Source organism: Gracilinanus agilis, chromosome 2 (assembly GCF_016433145.1).
Source record: "Gracilinanus agilis isolate LMUSP501 chromosome 2, AgileGrace, whole genome shotgun sequence".
NCBI classification, from domain to species: domain Eukaryota; kingdom Metazoa; phylum Chordata; class Mammalia; order Didelphimorphia; family Didelphidae; genus Gracilinanus; species Gracilinanus agilis.
Window position 1 is genome coordinate 285,519,324 of NC_058131.1, and position 21,254 is coordinate 285,540,577.

Genomic DNA, 21,254 nt, shown 5'->3' on the forward strand with positions numbered 1-21,254 from the left:
CAAATCTTCTGAGAAAGGGGAAATATGCCACTAAAGAATAACATACTTTGTGACAGTGGGCAAGTCACAACCCCTGTTGCCTAGACCTTACCACTCTTCTGCCTTAAAACCAATACTTAGCATCAATTCTAAGACAGAAGGTATTTTAAAAGAATAAAGAAAGAAAAATAATGGAGTCATAACTATATCAACATTTTTCATTATTGACATAAATCAAATGAGAATATTGCCAGGACCCAGAAATGTCCCTATCCTAGGGCCTTTGAGAATAGTACCCCATTTGAGATTGCCTAGACCCTAGCTTGAAAATTTACCTCCCCCCTTGACCTCAGTCACAATTTCTTAAGCCCTATGATTCTTTCTGGAGCCCCATTAGTTTAGGATTCTTGTATATGGATCTGTCAGCTGAATTTTTAAAAATTAATAATGGAATGTTAGGAGCATCTAGGTAGTCATTTAACCCTGTTGGCTTCAGTTTCCTCATTTGTAAAATGTGCTGGAGAAGGAAATGGCAAACCACTCTAGTATCTTTGCCAAGAAAACCTCAAATGGGGTCAAAAAGAACAACAACAACAACAACAACGATGTTGACTTGACTTCTATAGAACATAAACTCCTTGAGAGCACAGAATGTATGGTTTTTTGGTTTTGGATCCCTAGAAGATAGTTTCCTGTTTGTTTATAGTTGTCAAATAAATGAACCAACAAGAAAGAAGCCTCTTAGTTCTGTGGCTTAGATTTAATTCAGAATTATTAATGAACTTAATTAATGAATAGTTTCTGAACTTATTTCTGAACAAAAAGCTCAACAGAAAACAGACTTTAATAGCCCTTAATCAAGAATTGAATGAGCATCTGAATGCCAAACATTGTACTATGTTCTCTTCTCACCCATGCCTACTTTTTAGGTGAAGGTGAGAACTGCCCTCTGGTAGTACATGGGTAGGATGGTAAGCAAGGATATTTAGCCACTTTTATTAAACTCTACCCAACTACCCTGTGAAATTATTAAAAAAAAAAAAAAAAAGCTACTACTCTGCCCCCATATCTCTCTTTCTCTCTCTCCTCTCCCCATTTCTCCCTCTGTCCCTCTCTCCTTCTCTCTCTCTATCTCTCCCTTTCCCTTTCTCACTCTCATTTTCACTCTGTTCTTTTTAGCTCTGAGCCCCCAGCTAGAGAAAACACTCTAGCAACACACTTCAGCATTAAATCTGTCTTTCTATCTACTCTGGTGATGCTTTTCCTCAGCTGCCTCCTCTCTTGCAACCTTGCTAGATATGAGCATTTCCTCAGTGTATTTTGCTGAACTTTTGTTGTTGTTGTCGTTACAAGTGGGGCTCAGTGGGAGTTTCTGGAGAATAGTATATGTTGGAAAATGTCTATAATATTAAAAACAAAGGGCATCAATAAAACTTAAAATAGAGAAGGTCATTCACTCTACTTCTTAGATAGGGGAAACAGAGGCGTAAACAGTTTGAGAGGCAGAATGTGGTATAACCTTTGAGCTATAAATAAAAATAATTTGTGTTTTTTTAAAAACTCTTACCCTCTGTATTAGAATAGATACCAAGTATTAGTTTCGAGCTGTAAGAGTGGTAAGGGCTAGGTAATTGAGGTTAAGTGACTTGCCCAGGGTCACACAACTAGGAAGTGTCTGAGGCCAGATTTTCAATCCAGTACCTCCTATCTCCAGGTCTGGCTCTTTCTTCACTGAGCTACCTAGCTGCCCCCAGTTTATATGTTTTCTATTCTCTCTGTCGGTAGAACAAGAATGAGACAAATCTGGGGAGGGTAAAGGAGGATGACCCTCTAGCAGTCCTTAGGGGTACAGGGTACAAGGGAAGTGAGAACCATGAGGCCACCAAAATCATTGCCTTGTTTATTTATAAGCTCCAGAGAAAGCGGGGAAGCTACTTGTTGCCTTTGATGTTCCTTGTCCCTGTTTTAGTGAGCAGACTAAGAGCTTCCTTCCTCCACTAGCCCCAGGTATTAAATGTATTAATGCATGTTTTATTCTGATTTTTAAAAAATCTTACTTGGAGCTTGAGCTTTTTGAGCATAGAACTTAAACGTATGGATTTGTATATAACACACTACTGAGAAGCAACATGACTTGGGAATAGGAAGCCTGTCTAAGACTCAGGAAAACCCAGGTTGATTTCCTGCCTTTTTCACATACTGAAATTGGCTGTGTGGCACTGGGGAAGTTGTTTAACCTTTTAGGTCCCAAAGTAACCCTGTAAGACTATAGAGCTGCAGAATTCAATGCAGATGAAAATGGATCTGCATTGATGGAGGGAATTTCTTCATAGGTGTTCTCTAGGCCAATAAAATTACAGGTTCAAATGGAAAATAACACCCAAAACATACAAATAAGCACCCCTAAATAGCATTTCATTATACTAGTCAAAATCTGATGACTTTTAACGGTATCCATTTTTCCCCCATCTTCACCCTCGGACTTAGGAACTTTGATTTTTGCTTTCAATAAGCCATAGTTACTGGGCTTTGTTTTTTTTTCTCCAAATTTTAATTTAATTTAATTTTTCCCCAATTGTATACAAAAACAGTTTCCAACATTTTAAAAAGAATTTTGAGTCTTGAATTTTCTCCATCCCTCCCCCTTTCCTCAGAGATGGTAAGCAGTCTCATATAGATTTTACATGAGCAATTAAGTAAAACATATTTTAATATCAATCCTTTTGTTGAAGGAAACAGAAACAAAAAGATGAAGAAAATTTGCTTTGGTCTGGATTCAGATTCCATCAGTTATTGGGCTTTATGGGAGCCCTGCCCTATAGGTTCCACACTGCTTTTGCTATAGGAACAGTGAGGGGGGAAGTGAGTCATAGCATATTAGAGGTGGAAAGATTCTTAGAGATCCCTCCATCTGATCCCTTTACTTTTATAAATGAAGAAACTGAGGCTCAGAGAAGGTCAAGTGTCTTGTCCAAGGTCACAAAGCAAGTTCATGGCAGAGTCAGGGCCTGCGTTTTTTGACAATCAATTCTGTATTTTTTTTTAACCCTTACCTTCTGTCTTAGAATCAATACTATGTATTGGTTCCAAGGAAGAAGAGTGGTAAGGGCTAGGCAATGGGGAGTTAAGTGACTTGCTCAGGGTCACACAGCTAGGAAGTATCTGAGGCCAGATTTGAACCCAGGACCTCCTGTCTCTAGACCTGGCTCTCAAACCACTCAAACCACCCAGCTGCCCCCTATTCTGTATTCTTTACACACTACCTTACTGCTTTCCTTAATGAAAGTGTATCGACTAAGAACTGTGCCCAGCTCTCCTGAGTAGGAGACAAGCATTCTGCCACTGAACCAAATTCTAAGATGTTTGCCGCAGCAAAACTGGGTTTTGAAGTGGGTACTGTCCCGAGAACTGCTTCCCTCACTTCCTGCCCTCAGAGGCAGATTATCCTTGGAGAAGGGAATGAGAGAGTCATCAGCACCTTGACAGGACCTGAAGCAAGCCTTGGGGAGAAGGGGGACAGGATGGGTGTCTCCTCTAAAACCTCTGTTTCAGGAGTTGGAATGTAATAAACCAAGAACCCCAGGCCTACTTATCAAACTAGAGAGTGAATATAAATCATTTTGCTTAGGGGGCAGCTGGGTAGCTCAGTGGATTGAGAGCCAGGCCTAGAGATGGGAAGTCCTAGGTTCAAATCTGACCTCAGACACTTCCCAGCTGTGTGACCCTGGGCAAGTCACTTAACCTCCATTGCCTCGTCCTTACTACTTTTCTGCCTTAGAATCCATACCCAGTATTGATTCTAAGATGGAAGGTAAGGGTTTAAAAAAAGAAAAAATCATTTTGCTTACTACTACTACTACTACTACTACTACTACTACTACTACTATTATCATCATCATCATCATCATCATCATCATCATTATTATTATTATTAACAACAACCAGCTGGCTCCCTTGCTTTTCTCCTTTTCACCAACAGGAGTCACAGGGCAGAATGATAAGGTAGAGACAGAGGGCTGTCCAGCACCCCCTGCTCTTCAATTCCCCACCCCCCAGCAGTGGTACCTCCCATCCCTGCCCCACACCCCCTGCTCTGCCTGGCCCAGGGCCTGAGGCATCTGGGACTCTGCTGCCTGGCCAGGGATGCCAGCTCGCCCACTCCTGAGCCTTCTCGAGCTGGTGGTTCCCACAGTGTAGGAATCCAGCTGTTCCTTGCCAACACAGCTGGGCTCAGTCAGCCTCCTGCTGCTGTGCTTTTTCAAGGGGGATGGGAAGGGTCGGGGTGGGGAGGAATAGACCCGATTGGGAGGGGAGATGGAGGGGAGCGGGTCCTTGGAAGCTCCAGAGCTGAGGGGATCTGTTTGAGCTGGGGGCGGTGGTGGTGGTGGTGGTGGAGGGGTGTTGAGTCACTTTGCAGTAATCTCAGTGGGACTGAGGTTTCTGAAACACAATGAGTGTTTCCCCTTTTCTTCTCCTTCCTCGCATGTGGCTTTCTAGACCATGTGTTGGTGATGACTCAGCCATAGCCTTATTTGGTTTTTCTTTTTAACCGCTCTCTCCCCTAGGTTGGGTTTGGCAACTTCCTGCCTTTCCTGTGTTCTTGGTTCCTTAGGCTTTGGCCCAGAGAACCCCTTCACGATGGGAAAAGGAGGCTCGTTAAAGTTCTGACCCGCTCAACAGAACCATCCTGTTGGGCAGCAGGCCTGCCTCTGGGGGCTCTCTATTCTCTTTGTGGACAGGGAAGTGGGGAGAGAAATTCCTCGGCACTCGTAGCCATGTGGTTTTGTAGGGAACCCCAGATGAACAAGATGGGGGCCCCTGGCCTTGGCATTTACACAACTCGCTGCTCTACGGTACAGCAGGCGGGTGTTAAGCACCTACTGTGCGTCCTGCACTCTCCCGATTGTGCTCCTGGTGCCATCATGCTGCCACTCCCCCAGCGTGTGAATCTCACGCTATTTTAGACTCCTCCTCCCTCTGCTCCTACCATATCCACTTAGTCACCAAGTTATGTCATTTCTTTTGCAATTTTTCATGTCTATCTCCTGTTTTCCGTGCCTGTTTCCACTCCCCTGGTCCTGGCTCTGCACTGTTCTAGGCACTGGGAGAAAGAAACACTTTTGCTAAGAATAGCTAGCAGTAAGGCATCTAGGTGGTTCAGTGGAAAGAGAGACAGGCCTAGAAATAGGAAATCCCAGGTTCAAATCTGGTCTCATTGAGCGATTGATATGGGCATCAGAAATGTTCAACAAAAGGGGCAGCTGGGTGGCTCAGTAGATTGAGAGCCAGGCCTGGAGTTGAGAGGTCATAGGTTCAAATTTGGCCTCAGACACTTCCTAGCTGTGTGATCCTGGGCAAGTCACTATAATTCCATTGCCTAGCCCTTACCACTCTTCTTCCTTAGAATCAATAAATAAATAAAATCAAAAGATGGAAAGTAAGGGTTTAAAAAAAAAAGAGGGCAGCTGGGTAGCTCAGTGGATTGAGAGCCAGGCCTAGAGACAGGAGGTCCTAGGTTCAAATCCGGCCTCAGACACTTCCCAGCTGTGTGACCCCGGGCAAGTCACTTGACCCCCATTGCCTACCCTTACCAATCTTTCACCTATAAGTCAATACACAGAAGTTAAGGGTTATTAAAAAAAAATATTTGACAATAGACACTATGGCTTGAAGTGAAAGGAAGAAGGGAGTCGGTGTGAGCTAGTCAGAGGAGATCAAGGGAGCCTTCATGGAAGTAATGGGATTAAAGGGTTAATAAAGTTATTTCATCTGTGTACTATCTTCTTTTTCTTTGTATGTGGAAATGCTTGTGTTGTTTGGTTTTGTAAACATTTGGAATCATAAATAAAATTTTGGGAAAAAAAATAAAGAGTGAATAAGATTTCGTGAAGAAAAGATGTAGGGCCTGGGAAGCATCAACAGTAAATTCCAAAAAGGCCTCTGGAATTTGACATGTATAGACCATTGTGGAATGGAGGGTTGGGGGGGCAAGTAGAAAGATGAGTTTAAGGAAAGTAGATGGGAGCCAGTTTATGGAGGGCTTTGAATTGGTACCAGTTGGAGTTCAGAATTTTTCTTTTCTATAGACAGTGGAGAATGCCTGAAGGTGTTGGAACAGTGGAGGTGCATGACCCAGTGGGGATGATAGGAAGATACGTAGGATGTACCAGAGGCAGGAGAAACCTAGGGCAGAGATTTCAGTTAGGAGATTATTTTAGTAAAAGGTGATAAGGAGCACAGCTGGATGGCTCAGTGGATTGAGAGCCAGGCCTAGAGACAGAAAGTCCTGGGTTCAAATGTGACCTCAGCCACCTCCCCGTGTGTGTGACCCTGGAAAAGTCACTTAACCCTATTGCCTAGCTTTTGCCACTCTTCTACCTTGGAACCAATATATAGCATGATTCTAAAAGGGAAGGGAAAGGTAGAAGAGAAGAGAAGAGAAGAGAAGAGAAGAGAAGAGAAGAGAAGAGAAGAGAAGAGAAGGTAATGAGACCTAGGACCAGAGTAGTAGTTCCCTTCTGTGCCATGAGAGCATGGAAAGCACGAGACAGACATGAGAGATTACAGAAAAATTAATAGGACTTGGTGACTAACAGGACATGATGGCACAAAGAGAAGGGGAGGAATCAGTATGACTTGAGGTTCTAAGCCTGGTGACTGGAGTATGATGGATACTATTAGCAGAATTAAGGAAATAAGAAGTGGAGCTGCAAGATAGGACTCCTGACCCCGGGCTCTTTCTTTTTTTACTCAGACCAGAATCCAAGCTGAATCTAGACCAGTTCTCTCAATGTGCGTCTTCCCTGCTCCCTTGGCTTACGGAAGGGACCCCAAAAAACACTCTTCAGCTATTCTAATTTGATCTTTCTCTCTCTTGGACAGGCATTCCAGAGGATTCCAAGATAGAGGGTCCAGCATTCACTGATGCCATTCGCATGTACCGTCAGTCAAAGGAGCAATATGGTACCTGGGAGATGCTCTGTGGAAATGAAGTGCAGGTGAGGCCCAGGAGAGATCTTGGGGGTAGGCAGGACTTGTGGCTATATTTGCACCAGCTGAGAAGAGATGTAGCACAGATTTCAAAACAGGGAAAATAGTATGAGAAAAGAATAATCATTAATGACTTGTTATCAGCATGGCCGAAGGTCTCCAGCTTGGTCTCGTACTGTTCAATATTGTTATTAACCTGGATAAAAGGCATAGAGTTTGCAGAAGAAATCAAGCTGGAAGGGATAGTTCAAATACACTGGATGAGAGAGAGAATCCATTTAGATCTTGGTAAGGTAGAATACTGGGTGGAATCTAATAATTGTATTAGAAGTAATCATTGTAATAGCAGTAAATATAAGGTCTTGAATTCAAAAGCATTAAGTTTCCAAACACAAATCTAAGGATTTGTTTGGAAAGGGGTTGGTTTGAAAACCTGGACATTTGAGAAGCCTGCATGGTCCAACACTATTTGTGTGGAATCCTGGGATGCATTAAGGAAAGCCTAAGAGACGATAATCCCACTTGGCTCTGCCCAGGCCCTTCCATATGCTCTTTGGGTTAGGTTAGGTTAGGTTAGGTTAGGTTAGGAAGAGCACTGATAAGCCTGAGGAGGGCAATCAGGATGGGGAATGGCCTAGTGCCTGAGTGAAAGGACTCAGAAAGGACAAGACCACTGTCTTCAAGTATTTGAAAGGCTGTCATGTGGAAACAGAATTCGATTTTTTTTCTATTTAGCCCTAGAGACAAGAACCAGGAGTAGTGAATGGGTAGAAGTTGCCAAGAGGCAGATTTAGGTTTAAATGTCAGGAAAAACTTCCTAACCATTGGAGCTATCTAAAGTCAGATGGGTTGCTTTGAGAGGTGGGAGAGGGGGGCTCCCCCACTGAGGTGGTCTCCAAGCAGGGGCTGGATGGCCACTACTTGCCTTAGTTGTAGCAGGGATTCTCCTTTTCAGATGTGCGATGGGAATAGTGAGTTGTTACAGTCCCTTCTGAATCTTAAAATTCTATGACTATGTGATACATGGAAGGAAATGATGTGAGGTGAGACCAGAAAGGCAGGTTGGGCCAGGTAGAAGTTAGTGGGAAGCCGCTGGCCATATCTGAGGAGAGTAAAACCTTTACATTATTAAGAGAATTGGAGCAGCTAGGTGGTACTGTGTATTGGGCCTGGAGTCCGGAATAGTCATCTTTCTGAGTTCAAATCTAGCCTCAGACACTTATTAGCTATGTGATCCTGGGCAAATCACTTAATCCTCTTGGCCTCAATTTCCTGATCTATAAAATGAGCTGGAGAAGGAAGTGGCAAACCATTCCAGTATCTTTGCTACGAAAACCCCAAATGGAATCAGAAAGAGTTGGACATGACTGAAAAACGACTGAACTGAGCCAAATATATGGTGATGGGTCCCGGACCTATTATATTTCCAGCTCAGCAGGTCAAGCTGAGCTTCAGTCAGTCCAAAAACACTTAGTAAGTGCCCAATACTGTGCTAAGTACTAGAGATACAATGAAATATTCCACCACCACCCCCGCCAAAAAAAAACAACAACAAAAAACAACCACAACTGGTTCCTGCCTACAAGGAGCTCTATTTCTAATAGGGAGACATCATGCAAATAACAAATAATGTACATACAAGATATCTTCAAAGAAGGAAATCTTAGGAGGAAGGCAGTCAGGTTATAGAAGACCAGAAAAGGCCTCCTGCAGAAAATGGGATTCATGTTGAGTCTTTTTTTTTTTTTAACCCATATCTTCTATTGTAGTATCAGTTCCAAGACAGAAGAGTGGGATTAAGTGACTTGTCCAGGGTTACATAGCTAGGAAGTATCTGAGGCCAGATTTGAACCCAGGGCTTCCTGACTCCTGAACTGAGGCTTTAATCACTATGCTACCTAACTGTCCCGATTCGTGTTGAGTCTCGAAGGAAGCAGGGAAACCAGTAGGTAAGGGTATAAATATTTTAGGCATAGGGGCCAGCCAGCACCAAGGCATGCAGTCAGAAGATGGAGCAATAGCCAAGAAGGCAGGTGTTGCTGGATCTACAGTATGTAGAAGGAAGTCAAGAGGAAGAAGACTTGAAAACCAGAAGGAGCACTTGGAGTGAGTGCTAACATTCTTGGACTGTCTCTTTCTCTGTCTGTCCATCTGGGACTTTGCCTCTCTCCGTCCAGATCTTGAGCAACCTGGTGATGGAGGAGCTGGGACCTGAACTGAAGAATGCTATAAGCCCCCGGATGAAAGGCAAACCCCAGGAGAGGCAGAGGCAGTGGATACAGGTAGGCACGAAGCGGCTTGTGCCCCCGAAAGGGCCTCTTCTCAATGGGACTTCTGAGGAGCGCACTGAAGGCCTCTCTCACCTTCAAACATTGAAAACCCGACATCTTTCTCATTCCTCTGAACCCTTCTTGCCCAGGTGGAGCTTTCTCCCGAGTGCTGCTTTTCCTTCAGCCTGGGAGCCTGTGATATATTGCTTGAGGATTTTCCGCTATGAAAGCCCGGGCTAATCGCTTCTAGAGGAACGAGGCCCAAGTCTTTGCTGCACCCCTTCACCCTAGAGTGCCAAGGATTGTGTGGGGATATGGAAAATGCAGAGTGGGACTGCACGGGCTCCATTAGGAATAAGATATTGGGGGCTCAAGAGGGATTCTTTGTAGAAACCAGAGACCACCTTCACCTCTGTGCAGAGGGAGAAATAGGAATGTCCCTAACACAGTCCTTGGAGGGGAGAAGTGACTGTCTTTTTTTCTCCCATAGATCTCAGATGCTGTGTACAGGATGATCTACGAGCAGACCCAAGCCCACTTTGAGGCCGTGGCCGCCAAGTGTGAGATGGCCCGGCCAGCCATGGAGAGCGTCATCCGCACTGATATGGACCAGATCATTACCTCCAAAGAGCACTTGGCCAGCAAAATCCGAGGTACAGCATCTTTGTTGTGAGGGTAGGACTGCTGTGAGCCCCCCAGACTCTGCACACAGAACCCCCTCACTCCATCCTTGCCACTCCCCAAATCCTTAAATTCCGAGGGTCTCAGGAACCTGACTATCGCATTGCCACTGAGTTAGGGGCCAAACTGAAATGTTGAAAGACCTAGAAGGCATTTGGTTCCTAATTTTGGAAGGGCCATCATTTTTGTGGGCTTATTTCATATCATGATACTTTACTATAGTTCCTAATTCTGGGTAAATTCTGTACCTTGAAAATCCTGAAGCTTTTGAATATATCTGTGGCTCAAAGGGCCCCTGGTAATGGGACCAGGAATCCAGAGCCACAAGGGATTCCCCATCTTTTTCAATGTCCTCACTTTAAAGATGAGGCCCACGAAGTGGAGTGATTTGTCACAGTCACACAGGTAGGAAGTAGCAGAGCTGGAATTTGAACGCAGATCCTATGACTCTAGGACCAGGTCTAACCTTACTAATATTTGGGACTTTTTGTGCCAAGAAAGTCAGTGAGTGATTCTCTAGAGAGTGGATGGATTCTAAGAAAGATCTTGAAGGAAGGATAGGGGGAAGGCATTCCAAAGGGAATGGAATTACTTTATTTGCTTGAGTAAATCCATATCCACAATTTACCAGTGAAGAAAGAAAGGCAGGGCAGACTCCTATCATCGTTGCCCAGGGGCTAATGCCAACCTTTTCTTTTTCTTTTTTTTTTTAATACTTATCTTCTACCTTAGAATCAATACTAATTATCAGTTCCAAGGCAGAAGAGCAGTAAGGGCTAAGCAATGGGAGTGAAGTGACTTACCTAGAATAAGACAGCGAGGACGTGTCTGAGGCCAGATTTGAACACAAGATCTCCCATTCTCCATGCCTGGCTCTCTTTCCTCTGAGCTACCTAGCTGCCTCTAAAGTCAAGCTTTAGCAGCTGTTCTCCAGACAAGTCTCCAGCCCCAGGAGTTCTTTACCTGTTCTTCATGATGGACATCTGGCAGTGAGAAACCGCTGGGTCACTTCTCAGAATGTTTTTAATTACAAAAAATTAAAAAAAAAAGAATTACAAATGAAATCAATTTTGGGGGGATTGTGCTGTTTTTTTTATTGTGTTTTCAATGGAGAAATATATCATCTGTTTACAAAATAGCTCTTGAAAAACACAAGGAGTACAGATACTATAAAACAAAGCAAATTCCAGTCATGAGACACTGTGTCCATCATGCAAAAGGGAACCGTCTGATCTCCAGATTATGAAAACTAGAATTAAAAAGTCACTATACAGAATAATCCCAAGTTTCCTGCTTGGAAAAATGTGGGTACAGTTACAGGAAACGTTTAATAAACTGAATTTTATTTTCCCCAATGTATAAACAAAATGACAAGACTAAACTTGTGCCTGGCAATTTCAATCTAAACTCCATAGCTGCACAAAATACACTGACACCTTGTAGGCTTCAACTGTTAGTATAATCATCTGGGAATCAATTATTTTGAAAAACAGTTATTCATTAAAATTAAAAAAATTTTAAAAAAAATTAAAAAAAAATTCATGAATCCCTACTTAAGATCCTCTTTTCTTGCCTTATGTGGTTCTGGGAGAAGGAATGATGAGTAACTGGGACTTGGTGGAGGGGGCGGCATGTTTGGGAAATGCAGGTTCAGGAGGAATGAAACATGATTCTGTTCTAATGATTCTATTCTCTACATTCTACATATTCTAAGACTGCCTTTTGATGAATCTCATCTCATTTTTCTTGGCCTAGCCTTCATCCTCCCCAAAGCTGAGGTCTGTGTCCGAAACCACGTGCAGCCGTACATCTCCTCCATCCTGGAAGCCTTGATGGCCCCCACCAGCCAAGGCTTCACTGAGGTTCGAGATGTCTTCTTCAAGGAGGTCACGGACATGAACCTGAATGTCATCAATGAAGGAGGGATTGATAAGCTTGGAGAGGTATAAGCTCGTGGTACCCAAATAACTGGCAGTGAGGGAGGGTTGCAGAGGCAAAGAATGTCACGACTGGAAGGGGCCTTAGAATAGAGGCTGGTAACACAGAATTACAGATCCTGGGGCAGGGCTTGTGAGGAGAGGTAGGGGCCTTAGAGAACATATCAGGGAAGAGGATGGAATGTTTTTCTTGCAAAGTATATGGGAAAATTGTGGGAAAAGCATTAGCTCTGTGAGACTTGGTTTATAAGGCTGGTCCAGTTACCAACTTGCCTTGTGACTTTGGATGGATCATTTCCTCTCACTGAGTCACAATTTCTCATCTATAAAACAATGGAGTTGAAATAGATGGTGTCTGAACTAGAACTTATATAGCATTTTAAGGTTTGCAGAGTGCTTTTCAGATATCTCACTTGAATCTCAACAACTCTGGAGGTAGGTGCTATTATTATTCCCATTTTACAGATGAGAAAAGTAAGGCAAACACAAGTTAAGATTGCTCAGGGTCATATACTTAGTAAATACCAGGAGTAGGATTTGAACTTAGGACTTCCTCATTCTAGTTGTAGCATTCTGTCCACGGTGCCATCTTACTGCCTTTTCCACGGACATTCTCGGGGTTCAGGTTCATCTTGTGTGAGATGCTGGTGGTTCACACCTGTCACATTTTGAAACTAAGCAGCCACCACAGAGAGCCAGAGTGGCGGAGAGTGTCAGATGCTGCCCTGGGGAAGGCAAAAGCATCACACTCAGGGCCCCTTTGCCTTCTCAGTACATGGAGAAGCTTTCCCAGCTGGCATACCACCCGGTCAAGATGCAGAGCTGTTATGAGAAGATGGACCAGCTGAAGCTTGAGGGCCTCCAGCAGCGATTTGATGTCTCCAGTGCATCTGTATTCAAACAGAGAGCCCAGATCCACATGCGGGAGGTAGGAGCCTCAGAGATTTAAATCCCATCCCCAATTCTCCCTCCCCGTCGTGGAGCTTCAGAGAACAGAGAGCGGCCGAGGCCAGAGCAGCACGTATCTCCAGATATCACCCCCGGGTAATGGTGCTTTGGGGGTACCTAGTCTGGGTGCTGTCATGCCGTAGGTTTCCATTTGTTGGGTCTGCCCAGTAAGTACTCTGCTCCAAACAAGGAGAAGAGGAAGAGATATCCATATCAGCAGGTGATAAAAAGATAAATACAAGTAACCAGACTTTAATCAGGTGCCGCCCACCTCCCAAATAAACAGTCACCCTCTTACTGTCTCCAAGGCAGCAAGGACAAAACTCATGTTGGCTGTCTTGCAATGATCTCGGTCCACTATTCCAACACACCCACCATACCCCCTCTTCCATAGATCCTACTTCTCATGAAACATTTCCCCTGCTACTGGCCCTCATATTCCCTTTTTAAAAGACCCTTACCTTCGGTCTTAGAGTCAAAACTGAGTATCAGTTCTGAGGCAGAAGCGCAGTAAAGTTAAGTGACCTGCTCAGGGTCACACAACTAGTAAGTGTATGGGATCCGATTTGAACCCAGGATCTCCCAGTCTCTAGGCCTGGTTCTCTATGTACTGAGCCACCTAGCTGTCCTTAGCCCTAATATTTCTTTTTTCTTTTAAAAAATATTTTCCATGGTTATATGATTCATGTTTTCTCCCTACCCCTTCCTGGAGTTGACAAGCAATTCCACTGGGTTATTCAAATATATAATCACTTGAACCCATTTCCATATTATTTATTTTTGTGAAAGAAGCAATCGTTTAAATCCTAAACCCTAAATTACATACCCACATAAACACCTAGTCCTAATATTTCTACTCTGCTTTTTGTGTGAAATCTTTTCTGATCCCCTTACCCGCACCCACATTTGCTAATGTTTCCTCCTCACCAAAAAAAATTACTTTGTATTTATTTTGTATGTAGAGAGAAAGAGAGAGAGAAAAAAAAAGAGAGAGAAAGAGAGAGTCAGTCTTCCCTTCAGGGCTGTTTCATTTTTGATTTTTTTTTTGTCCCTACCATCGTCCATAGCCCATAGTCCAGGGCACGTCATAGGTGCTTAATAAATGCTGGTTTGTTGATAACTAGGGCTGCCCTATATTAGAGTGTCTTTTTTTTCTTTTTAATTTTTTTTAAAATTAAAACCCTCACTTTCTGTCTTATAATCAATACTATGTATTGGTTCTAAGACAGAAGATCAATAAGGGCTAGGCAATGGGGAGGCTGAGGGGGTCAAGTGACTTGGCCAGGGTCACACAGCTTTGTGTTTGAGGCCAAATTTGAACCAGGACCTCCTGTCTCTGGGCCTGGCTCTCAATCCCCTGAGCCACCCTACTGCCCCCCATTAGAGCTTCTTAATCTTTTTAGTGTCATGGACTCGCTTCGCAATCTGCTGAAGTCTATAGAACTCTTCTCAGAAAAAGGCTTCTAAATACGTAGAATTACAAATTCTGTACAAATGAATTTTTTTTAAAGTTTCACAGATTTAAGTTTAAGAACCTTTATTCTATATGTTCATTTAAGTTATTTTCCCTTGTAGGAATAGCTACGTGGCTCAGTAGGTAGAGAGCCAGATCCAGAGTTGGGAGGTCCTGGGTCAAATCTGCCTTCTGACACTTCTAAGCTGTGTGACTCTGGCCAAGTCACCTAACCCCAGTTGTCCAGTTCTTACTGTTTTTCTGCTTTGGAACCAATACACAGTAACTTTTTAAAGACAGATGTTAAAGATTAAAAAAACAACATACTTATGGGTTGGGAGGCAAGAATTTGAGGAAATATTATGATTTACCTTGGATCTGGTATCCCTTAAGGTCATCCCTCCTTTTTTCTCTCATACTCTCTCCTTTTCTCCTTTTCCTTTTATAGCCAAGCCTGGCTCTCCAGTCCTCCATGTAAGCATAACATTGTTTATTAGGACATCACAATTAATGCCTTCCACCATTTGGGTGTGATGCCCTGCTCCCCTTTACTCCTACCCATCTCCCATAAAGGTCTTGAGTGAGAGGCAGGAGGTAGTATGTAAGGAAGACTGAATACTGGAGAGAAGGGACTCAGAAATTCTGAAGTTTTAGTCAGTCAACAAGCATTTAAACATTGACTATGTGCCAGTCACTATGCTGAGCCTTGAAGATACAAAAAAAGGGCCCCAAACAGTCTGCCCTCTAGGAACTTACATTCTAATGGGAGAGACAACAGGGAAATCATTGGTTTGGAAGGATTGTCAGAGTGGTTTCAACTTTTGCTGCTACCAAGCCGCCATGTTGGCTCTACCCCAATTCAACAGGTAAATAATTGGGTGAGTAATTGAGAGGTCATCTGAAAGAAGAAGATGTTAGTAACTGAGGAGAATCCGAAAAGGTTTCCTGCAGAGGCTGGGCTTTGAGCTAAGTCATGAGGGAAGTCAAGGAAGCTACCAGGAAAGGCATGGATGGGGAGAGGACATCAGTTGGCAAGAAATTTAAGGATTAAATAGAATTTCCTCAGTGACTTTCAGTAACTACCTCTCCTTGGACTCTTGGTTCCCTCCTTAGCAAATGGACAACGCCGTCTATACCTTTGAGACGCTTCTACACCAGGAGCTGGGGAAGGGTCCCACCAAGGAGGAGCTGTGCAAATCCATCCAGCGTATCCTGGAACGTGTGCTGAAGGTGAGTGAGAGGGGGGCTCCCTCCTGTCCCTGGTGGAAGATCCTTCCACACGTGTCCCTTTCCCCTTGGCCCTAACCAGTGCTCTTACTCTCTGGCAGAAATACGACTATGATAGCAGTACAGTGCGTAAGAAATTCTTCCGGGAAGCCTTATTGCAGATCACCATCCCATTCCTGCTGAAGAAACTGGCCCCTACCTGCAAGTCGGTGAGGCTCTAAGCCAGGGAGGGGCCTTGATGTGGGTGCTGGGGGAGAGGGTCTGAAGGCAGTGGGGGAGACTAGTCTCCTAATAGTTCAAGCTAGAAAAGTACCTTAGCAATCACCTCCTTCAACTCCATTTTAAAGATGCGTTCACTGGGCTCTGAGGGATGTATAAATAGAAATTTTGTACCCCTGAACTACATTGCCCAGCATCCCTTTCCTTTTCATCCCCAAGTTGCATGCTTACATTGTATAGATAAAGTTGTGTGTTCTCTCTCTCTCTCTCTCTCTCTTCTCTGGCAGCTCTACATACTCCTCTCCTACATGTGCGGTCTGGGGAAATTTCTTTCTTTACTGAGGCTTTACTTCACTAATAAACTTTATAAAATACAATGCTTGAAATATTTGGATATTAATTTTTAATCTTACAGAGAGGAGGTCACTTATCCAAGGGCACACAGATACTAAGTAGTAAAGTGATTCCATCATTAACTCTCTTATCCGAATTACCCAAACTATAGCACTGAATTTGTTAATGTCTGAAATTATAAAATCATGGAATCATAGATTATTGGTTCCTGTTGATGAAAAGAATTTTTTTGAAAAATAAAAACCCTTACCATCTGAAATAGAATCAATACTAAGTAATGGCCCCCCCGGAAAAGAGCGGTAAGGGCTAGGCAATTGGGGTTAAGTGACTTAAAGCTAGGAAGTGTCCAAAGCCAGATTTGAACCCAAGAGCTTTCAGTCTCCAGGCCTGGTGCTCTATCTGCTGAGCCACCTAGCTGCCCCTGATGGAGAGCATCTTACAATGTCAGTGGGGAAGGGACCTTAGAGATGGTCTGGTTCAATGCCATTATTTTCTAGATGGAAACCAATTGAGGCTTGCACAAATGAAGTCATTTGCCCAAAGTCATAGAGCAAATCAGTCATAAAGAAGGACTGGAACCCAGGTGTCCTGACTCTCAGACTAGGGCTCTTTCCTCTGAACTTGCTCCCATGCTTGCTTTCTTCTGTGCCACCTCAGTGGCAGGTTCTGCCTGACAGAACCAGAGACCTATAGGGAACAAAGAGACAACACAGAGTGTTCTTTGGAATACTTAGGGCATCTCAGTGCTACCCCAGGGTAGGGGCCCTGAGCTATGCGGAGCCGCCACACTGGCCAGGCATGGACCCAATGGCCTCATGTCTTTCTTTTTTAATGTTCTGTTTATGTTCTCTTCTTTTCTTATATCATTACCACTTTCCATTCACTCCAAATGATCCCCTTCCCCCCAATAGAACCCTTCCCTTTTTTTTAAACCCTTATCTTCCACTTTAGAATCAATACTATGCATTGGTTTTATGACAGAAGAGCAGTAAAGGCTAGGCAAATGGGATTAAATGACTTGCTCAGGGTCACACAGGTAGAAAGTGTCTAAGTTCAAATTTGAACCCAGGACCTTCCTTCTCCAGTCCTGGCTCTCTCTCTACCTAGCTGCCCCTGAACCTTTCCCTTTTAGCACAAATGCATTCATACAAAGTTAACATATGGGCCACTTGAGAAAATGTATGCCAAGATCTATACATATTACCCAGTCTGCAAAGAGGCAGGAGGCACAAATCATTGTCAGGCCTCTGAAGTCATCATTGGCAATTACATCGATCTGGAGCCCGTGTCGTCAGTGATGATTTCCTTTATATTGTTTTCACTGTATAAGTTGTTCTCTGGGTTCAACTTCCTTCAGTGCATATTGCTTCATACAAGTCTTCCCAAGTTCCTCTGGATTTTTCATATTCTTTAAGATGCAGCAATATCCCAGCATGCTCATTTACCACAATGTGGACTCTCCTTTCCATCCCTATAGGAACTCCCCAGGTTCCAGGAATTGATCTTTGAAGACTTTGCCAGATTCATCCTGGTGGAGAATACATATGAAGAGGTCGTCTTACAGACGGTCATGAAGGACATCATGCAGGGTAAGGGATCTACTGGCCCAGGATGAGCAGCTGGGCAGCTTTCAGTGGCTTGTCCCAATGGCGCCACACACACCTGGGAGTTTGCCTTTCCCTAGGGAGGAAGTCTTGAGTTTGGGAAGTTCTTGGCACTACTAGGCAGAACTTAGAACATCCTTAGAGCTGAGGTCTGTTGACCAGAGACTACAGAGAAATGAACTTCAACCCTTCTGGGGACAGTAAGATGACTCAACCAAGGAGGGGTGAACTTGGATCCTCAATCAACTTCATCCCCTTTGCCAGTTCCTGGGATACCTACTGCCTTGTGATATCTCTTCTACTCTTGTCATGAGCTGTTAAATCTTATATTGTTGAACTTTTCATGGCTGTTTATGCCTTACTTTCTAGCTTAGAGAAGAGTGAGGTGGCATGGTAGAGAGAGCACCAGGCCTGGAGTCAGGAAAACCTGAATTTAAATCCTGACTCAGACTGGCTAGCTTTGTGACCCACACATGTCTGCCTCAGTTGCCTCCTATGTAATGGGGATAAGAATAGCTCCTCTCTCTCTCTCTCTCTCTCTCCCTCTCTCTCTCTCTCTCTCTCTCAAGGTTATTATGAAGACAAAATGAGACAGTGTTGTAAAGCACTTTTCAAAACTTGAAGCTCTCTATAAACAATATTTTTAAGACATTAAGTTCAGGGAACAGCTGGGTGGCTCAGTGGATTGAGAGCCAGGCCCAGAAATGGGAGGTCCTGGGTTCAAATGTGGTCTCAGACACTTCCCTGCAGTGTGACCCTGGGCAAGTCCCTTAACCCCCATTGCCTAGTCTTTACCACTGCTCAGCCTTGGAACCAATACACAATATTGATTCTAAGACAAAAGGTAAGGGTTTTTTTAAAAATTTAAATTGGGAAATGTTTAACAACATTTAAAAAATACAAATCAACATAGATAATGTTAATTTGTAGTTTTCTAAATCAATATGTCACCCCTCCCCCATCCATTTCTATTTGTGTGTGATACCACTGGATTAGGTGATAGTACAACAGGATGTATTCAGATTTGGGTGAATGCTTATACTTAAATAGTTGTGGGGGTTCACCTTCAGCTGCTCTTGGTTGCTGTACTGGGCTGCTATTGTTGTTCAATTGTTTTTCAGTTGTGTCCAACTCTTTGTAACCCCATTTAGAGGTTTCTTGGAAAAGATCCTGGAGTGTGGTTGGTTTCTCATTTCTTTCTCTAGCTGATTTTCTAGATGAGGAAACTGAGTCAAACAGAAGGGAATGACTTGCATAGGGTTACACAGCTAGTAAGTGTCAGAGATTGGATCTGAACTCAGGAAAATGAATCTTTTTGTCTTCGGGCCCTGCACTCTATCTACTGTGCCCCCTAGCTACCCTGTGCTAAGTCGGCCCTGTGCTATTTAAAATCAAATACATCACAGGCCTAGAGACAGGAGGTCCTAGATTCAAACCCGGCCTCAGCCACTTCCCAGCTGTGTGACCCTGGGCAAGTCACTTGACCCCCATTGCCCACCCTTACCACTCTTCCACCTATGAGACAATACACCGAAGTACAAGGGTTTAAAAAAAATTGCTAAAAAAAAATCAAATACATCAATCAAAGAAGAAAGTATGAAATAAAACTCCTATCAGTGGCTTGGACGAAGGCATAGATGGCAAGCTTAACATATCCAAAGGTGGCACAAAGCTGGGGGAAAGGATAGAAATGGGATTTAGGTGAGGTGGCTCACTGAGTGATAATCCAAAGCTACAAGGACCTGGACTAGCTAGAAGGCTGGACTGAATTGAGAAAGAAGAAACACAGCAATAGGGGAAAATATAAATATTTTACGCTTGCATTCAAGAAATCAACTCCACCAGCGTGAGCTGGGAGAGACAGGGGTAGAAGAAAAGATGGGGCATTTTCTTGGATTTTAAGCCAAGAGGCTGTGGCAGCCCAATAGCTTCCAGGGAGAAGGAGGTGAATGGCCCACTATACTCGGCTCTGGTTAGATCAACTGCAGAGTAACATGGTTAGTTCTGGGCACCACTATCAAGGAAGGACACGGGAGGGTTGGCTAAAGGTTTGGGGAACATTTAACCCGAAGAAGAGAAAGCTCAGGGACAACGCAATATCTGTTTTCAAGTACCTGAAAGGCTATCCCATGGAAGAAGAACAAGATGGGTGGCTTGACCTCAGGGAGAAGAACCAGGAGGGATGGGAACCAGCTGCAGTTAGAAAGAATTTGCTGGCAGGGAAAGAGGAATGGGCTACCCACCAGAAGCTGTGGATTCCCCATCTCCATCACTAAAGATCTTCAAGTAAAAGGTAGTGGACCATTTGTTGGGTATTACAGAGGAGATTCTTTTAGGAGTGTGGCCAGTGAGGCCCCTTGCAATTCTAAAATTCTGCAATTCCATATTTCTTCCCTTGTTTCATATTTGGTCCATGATGGGGTTCTCAGTGAATGTTTGATAAATGTCCTAGGTGGCTCAGTGAATTGAGAGTCAGATGTAGAGACAGGATGTCCTGGGTTCAAATGTGGCCTCAGACACTTCCTAGCTGTGTGACCCTAAGCAAGTCACTTAACTCCCATCACATAGCCTTTATGGCCCTTCTGCATTGGAACCAATATACAGTATTGATTCTAAGACAGAAGGTAAGAGGTTAAAAAAAAAAAGTCCATGGAAGAGGCCTGACTAGAAGTATCAGGGAACAGTGGAAGGATATTGAATGAATATTGACTGAATGATCCTCTGTTCTTGTGTTCCAGCGGTGAAGGAGGCAGCTGTGCAGCGGAAGCATAACCTGTACAGGGACAGCATGGTGATGCACAACAGTGACCCCAATCTTCACCTGCTGGCGGAGGGCGTCCCCATTGACTGGGGGGAGGAATACAGCAGCGGCAGCCCAACGGAGGCTGATCTGTCTGCTGAGAAACGGCGACGGGCCAAGCAGGTCGTCTCAGTGATCCATGATGATGAGGCTGGGCTGCCCTATGAGCCATGCCCAGAGATGCTATCCCCAGGAGTGCCCGAGAAGGAGCCAGTCCCCTACCCTGCATCCCCGGACAGCGTCAAAGAGCTACGGGGCCTGCTGGCAAAGGAGCTGCGGGTGGAGAGCCCCCAACCCACTGCTGAGCCGCTCACTAATGGCACATCCCCTAGAGAGAGCCCCCAACCCCTGGAGTCTGAGGAGAAAGGGGTTGGCCAACAGGTGTCTTCTCTCAACCACATCCCCCATGAGCCAGCACCTACTGTCCCAGGCGAGGAGGCCGTCTCACCTCCCACTACTCCCATCCGACGTCTCCCTTCTGAAGAAGAAGCAGACAGTGATTGCCCCAAGCCCAGTGACAAGGAGACCGGGGAAGAGGTATCTGGCCGAGGTAGTAACCCATACGTCCAAACCACCACAGAAGACAGCACTGGTGTGCAGACTGAATTTTAGGCCAGAGCCAGGCCTTCCCACCCCATGGATTCTGGATTCCAATCAGGTGTGTGCCCCAGCTCCCCCGCAGCCCCCATCTCCAACCCACCTCACCCCAGCAGTAGGCACTCATCCTGCTGATCTTTTGGAATTGGACTCTGACTTTGGAATAGAAGCAAGCCAGACTGGATTGGGGTAGGG

The 21,254-nt window shown here is 44.3% G+C and overlaps 1 protein-coding gene across 1 annotated transcript in view; it reads left to right on the forward strand.

Annotated features, from left to right (window-relative positions):
• The window catches only part of NIBAN2 (niban apoptosis regulator 2), a 41,392-nt gene extending 20,138 nt beyond the window's left edge, over nucleotides 1-21,254 (forward strand). Inside the window, exons 5-13 of the mRNA XM_044659698.1 lie at nucleotides 6,862-6,977; nucleotides 9,147-9,251; nucleotides 9,730-9,892; nucleotides 11,676-11,863; nucleotides 12,630-12,785; nucleotides 15,372-15,488; nucleotides 15,587-15,694; nucleotides 17,536-17,647; nucleotides 20,401-21,254. Coding sequence (XP_044515633.1) covers nucleotides 6,862-6,977; nucleotides 9,147-9,251; nucleotides 9,730-9,892; nucleotides 11,676-11,863; nucleotides 12,630-12,785; nucleotides 15,372-15,488; nucleotides 15,587-15,694; nucleotides 17,536-17,647; nucleotides 20,401-21,074 — 1,739 coding nt within the window. The 3' untranslated portion in view covers nucleotides 21,075-21,254. The remainder of the gene's footprint in view (nucleotides 1-6,861; nucleotides 6,978-9,146; nucleotides 9,252-9,729; nucleotides 9,893-11,675; nucleotides 11,864-12,629; nucleotides 12,786-15,371; nucleotides 15,489-15,586; nucleotides 15,695-17,535; nucleotides 17,648-20,400) is intronic.